The 12,029-nt window shown below is 38.2% G+C and overlaps 1 protein-coding gene across 1 annotated transcript; it reads right to left on the reverse strand.

Annotated features, from left to right (window-relative positions):
* Positions 1-8,049: 8,049 nt before the first annotated feature.
* LOC145104594 (rho GTPase-activating protein 5-like) lies at positions 8,050-11,572 on the reverse strand. Its single transcript, XM_079041814.1, has 5 exons — positions 10,987-11,572; positions 9,483-9,603; positions 9,281-9,400; positions 8,965-9,195; positions 8,050-8,723 (listed from the first exon to the last, which is right to left on the reverse strand). The coding sequence occupies exons 1-5, from the start codon at positions 11,424-11,426 to the stop codon at positions 8,268-8,270; spliced, it is 1,368 nt and encodes a 455-aa protein (XP_078897940.1). The 5' UTR covers positions 11,427-11,572; the 3' UTR covers positions 8,050-8,267.
* Positions 11,573-12,029: the final 457 nt, after the last annotated feature.

Below are 12,029 nucleotides of genomic sequence, written 5' to 3' on the forward strand. Positions count from 1 at the left end.
TTTTAAAACAATTTTCAAATGGTTTTCAAAAAAATCAAGGGAGATGCGATGTGTACGATCAGCCGGAGCCAGTAAGTTGACCCCAAAATACCACACAATTATTTGAGATTATGTTATGTTGTGTTAGAACATCATGCTAGTAATAGGCTAGAGATCTTCAAGAATTGCATGATAGAATTGTCTGATTATATGATGTCTGATAGCCTAGGATTCTTCATATTATGAAATTGACATCATTATTGTAGTTGCTTAGTGTATGCATCATAGTTGTACATAACTAAGATTCTATAGCCTAAGAATGTTTGGTTTGGTCTTATTTCCTGTTCTTGTTTGATGAAAGGCTTAGGGAAGGATCAGGTATTCGACTGTCTATAGGATCCAATGTTATGTATGGCTAACATACAAAAGTCCTGCAGGGTTGATGAAAGTTTCATGAGTGGGTGCAGTGTTTAGAGGGTCAGCGCGAGGAATGATTAGCCACTCTGTGGAGAGTAATAGCAGGGCATAGGTGCACTCGTGGTGTTGGGAGTTTGAGATTGAGGATTCCGTATGAGGATCTGTCAGATTTTATTGCATTTTAGTGCCAGTTGACTCCTCTGCACGAATGTTGCTTGCTTTATGCTTTGTGGAACTCATGAGTGATGTGAGTTAGCCATTAAGTGAATATGTCAAGTCACATGTGAAAAAGGTTGGATAGTCTCAGAGTGATGGATTTGACCCTGCTGCGCAGCTCTCGTCTGAGTCCAACCGCTATAGGGATGAGTCTGTTACTTGAAGGATTATTTGAGCTTTGTTGTATGTGATTGTATTCATAGAATAGCTAATTGACACTGTGAGGAGTTCTTCAGCAGCTGATGGCAGAGAAGTGTGGAACCCTAGGATAGCCTAGGGAGTATTTTAGTGTAGTTGTTTCGCTGTTGAGCAGGTTTCAGGAGTATTTTGTGACTAGGTCTTAGAGGACCCGAGATGTTTCTTGAGGAAAGTATGAACAGGTGTGGAAGGTAGTATTGGGCCCGTACTACTGGAAGCACAAGATCCATACTCAATTCAAGGAAGATTTCGGGGATTCTAAGGACTGGTCAGAGAAGATAACATGGTTGGATACCATGGTTCGAGGCAGTGGTTCCGTATCTGTCGATCTTTTGGCTTGGGTTGCTCAGGCGAGGATAGATTTTGTGGTTTTTCCAGGTCCTTGTGGCGATATTGATGTGGGTTGAGTGGTTCATACCCAAATGAGTATGTTTGTTGGAAGTCTCGAGGGTTTTGGTAAAGGTCGTGCCTCGGGCCTCGATACACGGGGAGAAAGTAGTTGATATGATCGGCTTGGAAATTGCATCTGGGATTTAAGTGGTAGGTTGTCGGATTAGATTGTCGTTATCTGTGGCAAGGATCCTGCCCTTCAGATTTCCGAGTTTGAAGGAGTGGGCAGGCTTGTGACCTCCCGAGTTAGGTTGGATTCTCAACTAGAAGTTTGTTGGTCGCGGTGGTTGGCGATAGTATGTCAGCGTCGGTGTGTGCAAGTGGTTTGATGTGGCTCGAGTACCTTAGCGATGCAAGCAAGGGCCATATCCTTGGGAGATGAGAAATCCAGGTGTTGGATTATCGTTTGGGTTGCAAGCAATGGGTGTATGTTTGGATTGTAAATCGGTAGTTGCCTATGCTCTGTAATTGGTTATTATTGGAAATTCAGAGGTTTTCAGTTGGAATTCAGGTTCCTCCTGGGGTTCGTTCGGTCCGTATCTAGAGGACTATTCTACGTATGTTATTCATTCCATGGTAAAGTATGGTTGTACCTGGTTGGGCCGGTTGGGTTATGTTTTGGTTTCACCACCAGTGGGTGGTGGTTCGAGTTCGAGTTCTAAGTGAGGGAGAACTGGGATTCTCAGGTTGAGCGGCAGTCATTGAGGGTTTTGTCAGTTCGCTGTTCGTATTGTTGCTTTCAGATGTGTTGGGCAGATGTTGATCGGTGAACCCTTTCTAGAAGCGGGTATGTTCAGCTCCAGGTGGACTTGTGGTTCTCTATGTTAAGTGTCAAGGTGTCCTATACCATTGGTCGGTAAGTTTGTCTTTCAGCGGTAATTCTCCGAAGAATTCAAGTGGTGACAGTTTAAGAGCAAGGAATGTGTCACCTACCCTCCTGTACAATGTGTTTATGTTCCCTTGGTCCTTGGGTATGTTTACCCTCAATGGTGGAGTGGAATTCTGATTCATAGCAGACTCAGGTTTTGGCAACCTTCGGGATCTCCTTGGAAGTCTTCTCGAGCTAGTTTCGTGTTGGAAGACTCTGTTCAACCTCAATAAAGTATGGGATCTTTTTGTGATCAATCATGAGGTTAGGGGTTCCCTAAGAATGTGCATGGCGGTAATTCTTTGTGTGTATCTGTGGGCTGTACAAGGTAGCATTGGGGTTTGGTTCGACTTATGTGCATGGTTCGGTTGGGTTATAGTCGGCGATTCGGATCAAGAGTTTGACCATTATCCTATCCCTGGGTCGTGTGCGACCATGGTTTCGTAAGGTTTTGCTTGGGTAGCAGCATGTTCTATAAATTGAATCGTGTATGGTAGGGTTACAGCATTGTTGTACTCGTTTGGTGTTGTGTGGGATGTTGATTAGGTCCCTTCAAGTCAATGGAAGGAGGTGAGTATCTTTAGGCCCGGAGTGAAGGGCAAACGATGTAATGCCGGCAAGGTCGGTATGAGATCGGGAGCATTCCAGTCATGGGTCGAGGGCCGGGGAGGACATTCCAGACTCATGTTGTGGGCTCGGAGGCAATCCAGACCTATGATGAGGACCTGGTAGGGGTATTCCAGTCATAGGCTGTGGGCCTAATGGACAGGATTATTCATTTCTTCTATTGTGATACTCTCAGTATTGACGCGTTGATGGGGGATCGGAAGACCTATAATTCTTTTGGTTAGATGCAGGGAGCAATAAGGGTTGTGTGGAGTATCAGTCAGGTATCAGAAAGTCTATGTGGGATGTATGCATTATAATTCCAGTTGTTCGCAAGCTGTTGTTAGATTTATGATTCTGAAGTTGGAAATTGCTTATGTAGTCGTAAGTCAAAAAGTTCTTGGTGATTGTCTCGAGTGGATGCTCAAGTGGGGGTGCACCGGAGCCGGTAACGGTTGGATGTATCGTAGAAGTTCATGGTTTTATCGTCGATGCTCGTCAAAGCAGTGGTTGGTAATGGCATAGAAAAGAGTCAAGGGTTGTTAAGATTTTGGTTCATCATACGGTTTGGTTTTGGTTTAATTTCGCGATCGGTGTGTTTCGAGGATCATTCTGCATGGTTCTGGTGGTGCCCCATTCAGGGACTGGGGGTAGATTCAAATGGATATTTATCAATTTTAGGGAAGGTTCCGTGAGGAGGCATCATGGGTAGCCATTTTCGAGCAGGCTATTGGTGGAAACTCATGTAGGGAATCGCGAGTGGGTCCGTGAAAAGTTTGTATCCCAAACGGAGGGGGGGGGGGTTAAGGAATCGGTATGTCAAAGGTATCAGTTGGAGGGTCAGGACTTAGTTCATGTGTTTGTGCTCTAGGATGGTTCTACCGGTATGAAGGTCAGACTGGTCCTGGGTTTTCAAATTATAGCAGTCGTGTATCGTTCCGACAGTTAAGGAAATCCATGTTTTGTATCTCATTATGCTTATGGAATTGGTAGCATCAAAGGTTGAATAGATTGTTCGATGGATAAGTGTCATGGTTTTAGCAAATGGTTCAGTTTGGGAGGTCTATCAGGGAGTTTGACCAATTCGATACCCAAGTTCGGATATATAAGGTTGGGTCTTTGCATGGGATTATGGGTTGTTCTTCTTCAGGTTGGCAGTTTCTGTTTGGGTTTGATTGTTTTGGGAAGGTCTTTTTATGTGTAGAATTTGTGGTTGCGTTCCTCGGGATGTTAATATGATCTGAGTGTTATAAAGGAACAATTTCGAGGACAAAATCTAATTTAAGTGGGGGAGAGTTGTAACATCCTGACTTCCAGGTATAAGAGTTACCTTTTGTATGATTTTCCAGTCGAACTACGCGAGTTGGGTAGCCTCAACTCGGCGTGTTGAAGAATGTTTTGGCCATGGGATTTAATGAAGCAACTCGGCGAGTTGAGGAGCCTCAACTCGGCGAGTTGACAGCTGGGAAGGAAACCCTAATTTTTAGGGTGTTGCACCCTATTTAAAGGCCTTAAGTCCCTTGATTAGCCTCCTTACCAGCCTCCTCTATCCATAAACCCTAAATTCGAGTATCATCTTCCATAGTTGATTGTGTGAGCTTGTGGAGAGCTTTGAGTGTTGATTTTTGGTACTCTTTTGAAGGAGCCTTGAAGTGAAGTTGTCTAGCTTGGTGGAAATGCTTTAGATCCAGAACTTTCCCACTTATTGCAGTCTATTTGAGGTATAAAGTTTGTACCTTGCTTCTTCATTGATTAGATCTCTTCTTTTGGGGTTTTATCTAGATTATTGGCTTGTTTGATGGATTGTCCAAGGATTTTGAGTGTTTCATGGGTTGTCATTTTAGATCTGGCCATGTTGTGGCCTCATTTGGCTTAAAATTGCAAGGTTTAGGAGAATTGTGGTGCATGCATGCATTAAGTCAATTCTCAAGTCCATTTTAAGCTTAAGAGCTTCATTTAGACATGCATGAACGTAAAGTTAGCAACTTTACGTGGTTTTCCAGCTCAAGGAAGCCATATCTAGTTTTGGAGTCATGTCCTTATGGATTAAGTGCTTATTGTATTAAGTTTTTGGGTTTTGAGCGGACTCAGCGAGTTTATTGATAAACTCGGCGAGTTAGATCGGTTTTTCCCGACTTTGCAGTTAAATGGAAAAACACGGCGAGTTGAAGGAACAACTCGGCGAGTTGGATCAACTCGGGCAGTTGACCTTGACTTTTTGACTTTTGTCTTTGAGCAAGATGTCCTACGGAGGTACTTGAGATAACCTAAATTGTAATAAAGGAAATTATGGGCTTAGGATAAGACTCATATGAGGTTGGACCCAATTTGGAAAATTGGGCGTATAGTGGGCCTTTGTGGATCTTTTGGTTTTTGACCTTTTGGTTAATGGAATTGGGCTTCAGTTTTGGTTCATGTTGGGTCAGGGGTAAAATGGTCATTTTACCCCAAGTATGGATGGTGGGCCTTAGAAGGAAACCCAATTGCTAATTGGGTGTTACTTTGATCTGATAGATCGGAGGTGTCGTCGGGGCAATAGCTAATGATTCTTGCAGTGAACTTCAGTATTCGAGGTGAGTTTTCCTCACTGTACTTTCGGGTCGAAGGCACCAAGGCCGGCCCTTTGGTTTGATAACCTAATATTGTTTATATGCCGAGTACGGAATATATATATATATATATATATATATATATATATATATATATATATATATATATATATATGCATGCTAGTCTTGTTATGATGGTCTTGATATGCTAGCATGGTAGATCTGTAGGACTACCTATGATACTGTCTGTTTATCTGTATATGATATTATCTGTTATATGTCGACATATTGTGTGGGTTGGGTTGAGGTTGTACTGCTTTGTGCGGTAGCCAACAAACGCTGGAATATGCCAGATATGAGCTGAGGGTCAGGGAGGGCATGCCAGACTCATACTGAGGAGTAATTAGCATTCCAGATATGAGCTGAGGGCCAGGTAAGGCAAACCAGACTCATACTGAGGGCTCAGTGGCATTCCAGATACGAGCTGAGGACCGAGTGGTATGCCAGACTCGTACTGAGGGCTACTCATTGGTATTCCAGTCCAAGGACTGGGGGAGCAAGCCAGACATAAGCTGTGGACCCAAGGACAAGCCAGACTTATGTTGTGGGCTCGAGAGCAAGCCATATATGAGCTGTGGGCCTGATAGGCAAGCCAGACTTATACTGTGGGCTCAAGGGGTAATCCAGTCTTTTAGATGTGGACCCAATACATGATGTTGTTTGTATATGTTATTTGTTTGGGTGTTAGTACTTTGGGGGAACTCACTAAGCTTCGTGCTTACAGTTTTTGGTTTATGGTTTCAGGTACTTCAGTGGATCGTGTCAAGGTGAAGGCATGACCGTACACATCCTCACGTTTTGACTTATGAAATCTGGGAAACTCTGATAATGTGAATATTTTGAAAAACTATGTTGAAAGCGATTCTGATTTTTAAATAATGTTTTGGGAACAATAGTTTTTGTAAACACTTCTTTAGAAAAAAGGTTGTTTTGAAAAGTTTAAATTTTATGAATTTTTATGGATGTTACATACAATTTATTTGAACTTTATTATTCATTTGTTTATAATTTTGAAGTTCATCCACGAATTCAGATTTAGTATGACTAGGTAAACTAGTTTCACTACTTTATTCGTCTTGATAAAGTGGTTTTGGAATAGAATTAAGACAATCAACAGTTTTTAATTTTAAAGACTTTGATTTTGAAAACAAAGGTTTTGAAGTGCCAAGTTTTGGAATCGAACTCGTTGGAAATCGTGATGATAAAAAAATTATAGAAGAATATTTTACATCAACTGATTTATCACTATGTTTAATTATGTTAGAAATTTGCTTAGAAGAATCTAAAGCTTTTCGCTCAATAGCGTTTTGCAAATTATAATTACATGATTGAGTAATTTCTAACCATTTAAGCTTTCTATGCATATGGACCTTAGTATGATTTGTATTTGCTTCAAAAATAATCGTTTCATTTCTTGGACTTGATAAACGACTTCTTGGTTTTAAAGTGGTTGTCATAGTCTTATAACAAACACGATAAATTATTTGTTAAAGGTTTTGGTATTAGCTATAAATTCTAAATTTTTAGTTTCTACCATTAAAACTAAAATATTTAATATACTTTTATCAAATAATTCTACAGAAAAATTTGGATAACAATTGAAATATATTGGTCTATTTGCAATATTCGTTTCTGCCATAACTAATATGGAATTTCGAAAATCTTCATGTCTTTTATCTCTGAAAACTAGGAGGAAAGTAGCACCAATACCAATTCTAAATAAAGGTTTAATAGCAATTTGTACTAAATCGATATGAAGAAATTTATATTTTTGTCTATGTTCTAAAATAGATCTTAACGATAACAAATTTAATTTTTGTTGATTTTGACCGATAAGCAGAGTTTTTTCTGTCATTTTGATTGAGTAACTTTGAAAATAATCAAAAGTTCCTCTTTTATATATTGTATCTATATTTGATTTTGTTATTGTCCAAATATTTAAACTTTGTTCTATGTCATCAATAGTTTCTTCCATAGAATTTATTTGATTATTATCATACTTTTGTTCTTCATTGATATTTTTACCAGAAATATATTTTTTGGATAGTAAGCGTCAAAACTTGCTCACATTTAATTAATTTTATTTTAATAATTTACACGAAAACTTACTTGTTTTAATAATGATGAGCATACGGGAATCGTCCCAACGATGATTGTGGTCCAGCACCGCGACATACATTCTTATCTGCGTATCTTACGCTAATCCAACCAACCAATCGTATTAAAGTGTGTCAACATTTTTCCTCTTATAAATTTGTGTATATCCGTGTAAGGAGGGAGGGAGGGAGGAAGAGAGAGAAAAGGAGGTGGGGTGTTTAAGTTCAAATAAGATCACTTTGTTCTTGTGTTGCACAAATCACATTTCCTACCTCATATTTCAAGGATTAAAAACGAAACAAATAAACTTTCCATTCCTTATGTTTTTTTTTTCTTTTTCTTCGAACCGTTAGTTAATAGTTAGAAGTTAGTATCATCAAGTTAGTAAAATTCATCAACGCCCAGATAAATACTCGGATATCCAATCGAAGTAACAAAACCTCTACCAAATGGGCATACCACAAATCCCCTTTCTTATATAATAATTTATTTTTACCATAATTCATTTCGTCTTTTTATGTCATAACAACGTTGACCTTATCTTTTGTAACCACACAGATTTGTAGGTTTATGACTAGATGTTTCCTTTCCCATATTCGATATACAATTAAATTTCTTTTGTGGCTCTTTTCTGTTGGTCATCTTTTTAGTAAAAATGTTATTGTCAAATTTAGAAATATTTGAGCTTCATTTCCAAAACCTAGTCATCATGTCATATACAAAAGAAATCATCTTTACATCATATTTTGACTTTCATCATTGCATTATTAGCCAAACCAATAGAGGTACAACCTCTTATACAGAGGCAATGAATGTCAATATCATAGATATTAACCCCAAGCTTCACCAGTGTCCCTAGCATCATCAACGATCATGGTTCCAGTTTCTTAATTAGAAGACTTACTCAACTGAAACACAGTGTATCTACATAACTTCCTCACTCCTTTTTTCAAACTTAGCCTTTCTAATATCCCTTCTATCTCTACCTCTCTCTCCTGTTGTTGTTCATGTTTTGATTTGTGATTACTCTTTAAAGGACCATTTGTACATGTAATAGATAAGCTCTTCTCCAACATGGAATCATATTCAACAACAGACCCACTCTTTCTTGGAAAGCTCCAATATTGTTCTTCGCTTTCACTTCCTAGTCTATTCAAAGTGGCTGTTCTGAGAGAGTATGAAGACTCGACGTTATTGTTGGGAGGTGGACAATCTGCACATGAATCTACTGGCTCAAAACCAGTGGATGATTCCTCTCTTTCATGAAGAGTTTTCATGATTAGTGTTTTGAGCAAGTTCATGATTTGAACAGCATGAATCAATGCAGTCAAAGGATCCGCCATCTACAGGAATACCACAAAAAATGTGAATGCCCATGTCAAATTTATATATATCACATGTCCTTCATTAACCACTAAAAGGCTGAAACGATAAATAGTCTTCCATTTTTTAGGATGAATTTGTTGAAAGTATGTAATAAATTTAAGATTCTTTATTGAGATCCAAAGTTTGAAGTTTAAAAATCAGAAACTCGATCGCATGTAAAAACTGTGAAAGGCTGAAACGGGTATGATGATAATATACCTGAGTCATGTTTGGGGCAAACACCATAGCAATGTTTCGGGCATTCATCTTGTTTTCTTTGTCAAACATCACAACATCTGCCATTAAATTGATAGCCCAGTCAAGAAGTGCAGCCTCAGTTGGAGGGAGGGATTCAGCAAGCTTCGTACACTCCTCTTCTGTATTGCAATGCATTACCTGCTGTGGGGTCAAAGTATCAAGAACACCCGTAGGAAGCTCTCTAAACCAGGCCTGAATGCCAATAAATAGATCGATCCTTAATTATGATTGTTTTCATAAGTAGCTAAACCGATATAATAAATGGTGGAAGGTTTACCTTGATCAAACCAGCCAAACAATGGACATCCACTCCATGAGGCACAAACCCTCTATTAAGCTGCTTCCTAACATCCTCTTCTTGACCATTTTCCCCATTTATCCGAAATATTCCTTCTGCCTTCATCATTATAACATGTCAAAAATAATGGTTGCATATTTGATGATTAAACTACAAAAATAAACGCATGGTTTTTGCTTACTTGAAGGCCACCTGCTGAATATAAACGATTTTGCATCATTAGAAGTATTGTTGGCACGCTGTTCCCTCTCCCATCATAGGAACATTGCATAGACTCCACTGATACTCCAAACACGCACACACTGTTTAAATACATGATATGAAACGTATGTTGAGGCATCAAGTACGACAATTGCACTAAAAATACGTATAATATACACAAGATACAAGGACTTGAATATATCTGTATTATGTGTGTTAAAACTGGTGTATACATACGTAATTCCTCTGTTTTATATTTTGATTTTCACATACTTGAGTTGCTTATCTTCTCGTTCCTATCATTTCCCGTGTTTCTGATCATCTAGAAGCACATAATCCTTCTACTTAACTATTTTCCTTGGCAATTTTGTTGCATGATCATGTAGTACTCTTTGTTATATGTAGAAATCTGATAGTAATATCAAAGAGATTAATCTGTAATACTTCACGTCTAGTTGGATGTTTAAGTGAATAGTATAAATCCCTCCAATTATGTCCTTGTTAGGCATCTACAATGCATTGAATTTATTAGAGTTTAACGGATTGGCACTTCATCATTTTACTTTCTATATAACTTTACATTAATTTTCTTACAATGCATTGAATTTTACAAATTTCAATGAAATATATTTTGATAATTAGGTTTTCTTGTTCCCATTGAAGAATTCAATAACCATTGAACTCCATATCTATTGAATACCGACATGACATTCCATAATGGTAGAGTTTAATCCATTGAATACCAATTGGGGATGTCATCTCATCTCATTTACAATGGTAGAGTTTAATCCATATGCATTGTGGATGCTGTTATAACTAATGTAATTGTGTCTTGTGTGCATGGAATCACATGATGATTTGATATACTTTCAAGGAACTTCCCATTGAAGCAACCAATAAATCCCTAAAGCATGAAGATTTGCTTAAGACTAAATAATGATTTATATTTTCTTGATTTCCGTACTTAATTACTAATTAAAGATCTAAAAACCAAACAATAACATGTCTTTGGATCCAACTAGACCCACATGGATGAATGAAGTTCTCTTTACTCCCATAACATGTCTTTTGTTTTTTTTCGTTGATGAAAACAACCTTAGGGACAATGTGTCGTGCTCTTTTCTCATTACTAATTGCACCCTGTCCCTGCCCCATACCCGTGAAACTGAGTTGTACCGAAAAAAGAAAGACTCAAGCGGTACAAATGTACAATCATTATCTAGTCACGGAACACCGATTCAACATAACTTCAAGAAACTAAACAATAAATTCCCTCAACCACTCTCTTAACCTACTTCACATTTTTTCAGCAAACAATTAATTAGTCTTTTTGATAATGAACAAATGACAAACTAGAATCATGGGCTTCGTTTACAATTGCAATATCTAAATCCCAAAGCTTTTGGTAAATCTGGAACAACCTAAAACACGAATCATAGAGATGATTTTCTACTAAAAAAAAGTTATGGAAAGTTAATTAATACCTTGCACTTGGAACTTTGGCCGGAACTTCGGGTTGAAAAGCAAGAGGCAACCCGAGGAAGCCATTAAAACGATCAAAAGTGACATGTGAGACGTGCTGTACGTCGGTTGGACAGCCGATATCCAACGAGGAAGACACATCTTCAGGGTCGTGGACGGCGCAGGTGAGAAGAGACTTGCGTAGGGCAGCCAACAAGAGCGATGCGATGGTGAAGTTGTGATTGGATGATTGATCAGCGGGACCCTGTTGTCGTGGACTGATGAATGGTGTTCTAATTGGACTGTTATTAAAGTAGGAATAGTCTTGACAGTAATAAGAAATGTCGTCGTCGTCATCATCATCATCACCTTGTTGATAATTGGATGAAGAAGAGTAGTGGAAAAAGGAAGCTTTGGGTCGGGGGACTCCACCGCAGGATTTGGATCTGAAGAGGGTCGTCATCAAGAATTTCAACGAGCAAAACTAAAAGCAAAGACGAAAGATGAAAAGGTGTTGGATAATGAAAAACGACAGCCACAACTATTCCTTGTTTCGTTTTGTATCGGTGTCACTATAGTCTAAATACATATGACCCGGAGAGAGAGAAAGAGAGAGGAAGGTGGATGACAGTTGGAGGCATATATAGTACACTTATTTCTATTAACTAGTTTACATTCCTTAAGAATAAAATACTCTGAACAAAATTGAAGTGTTCTGTAACTTTGTTACTACAATTTACAAACTTAATTTAACTATATTTTTTAATTTTTAGTTATGCATTGATTAATAATAGAACTGCAAAAGTAAAACAGATATCATATTGAGTAAATATGAGTTAAAGAATAAATATGTTTTGATTGAAACTAAATTTGAAATGTCATCTAACACGCTAGCACATATTCTTTTTGACACATATGAACAATTTATATTCGTTTTGGCTTTACTTATACAATTTAAAAGTAATAGTTATGTTATCTAGAACATGGGATGAAAACACGGCCAGTTTTGAAAATCAATATGGTTTCCGCAAATTTTGATAACGAGAGTAATTTCTTTTTTCTTCAA

This window comes from Lactuca virosa, chromosome 4, assembly GCF_052849685.1.
Source record: "Lactuca virosa cultivar CGN04683 chromosome 4, Lactuca_virosa_CGN04683_v6, whole genome shotgun sequence".
In the NCBI taxonomy this organism is placed as follows: Eukaryota; Viridiplantae; Streptophyta; class Magnoliopsida; order Asterales; family Asteraceae; genus Lactuca; species Lactuca virosa.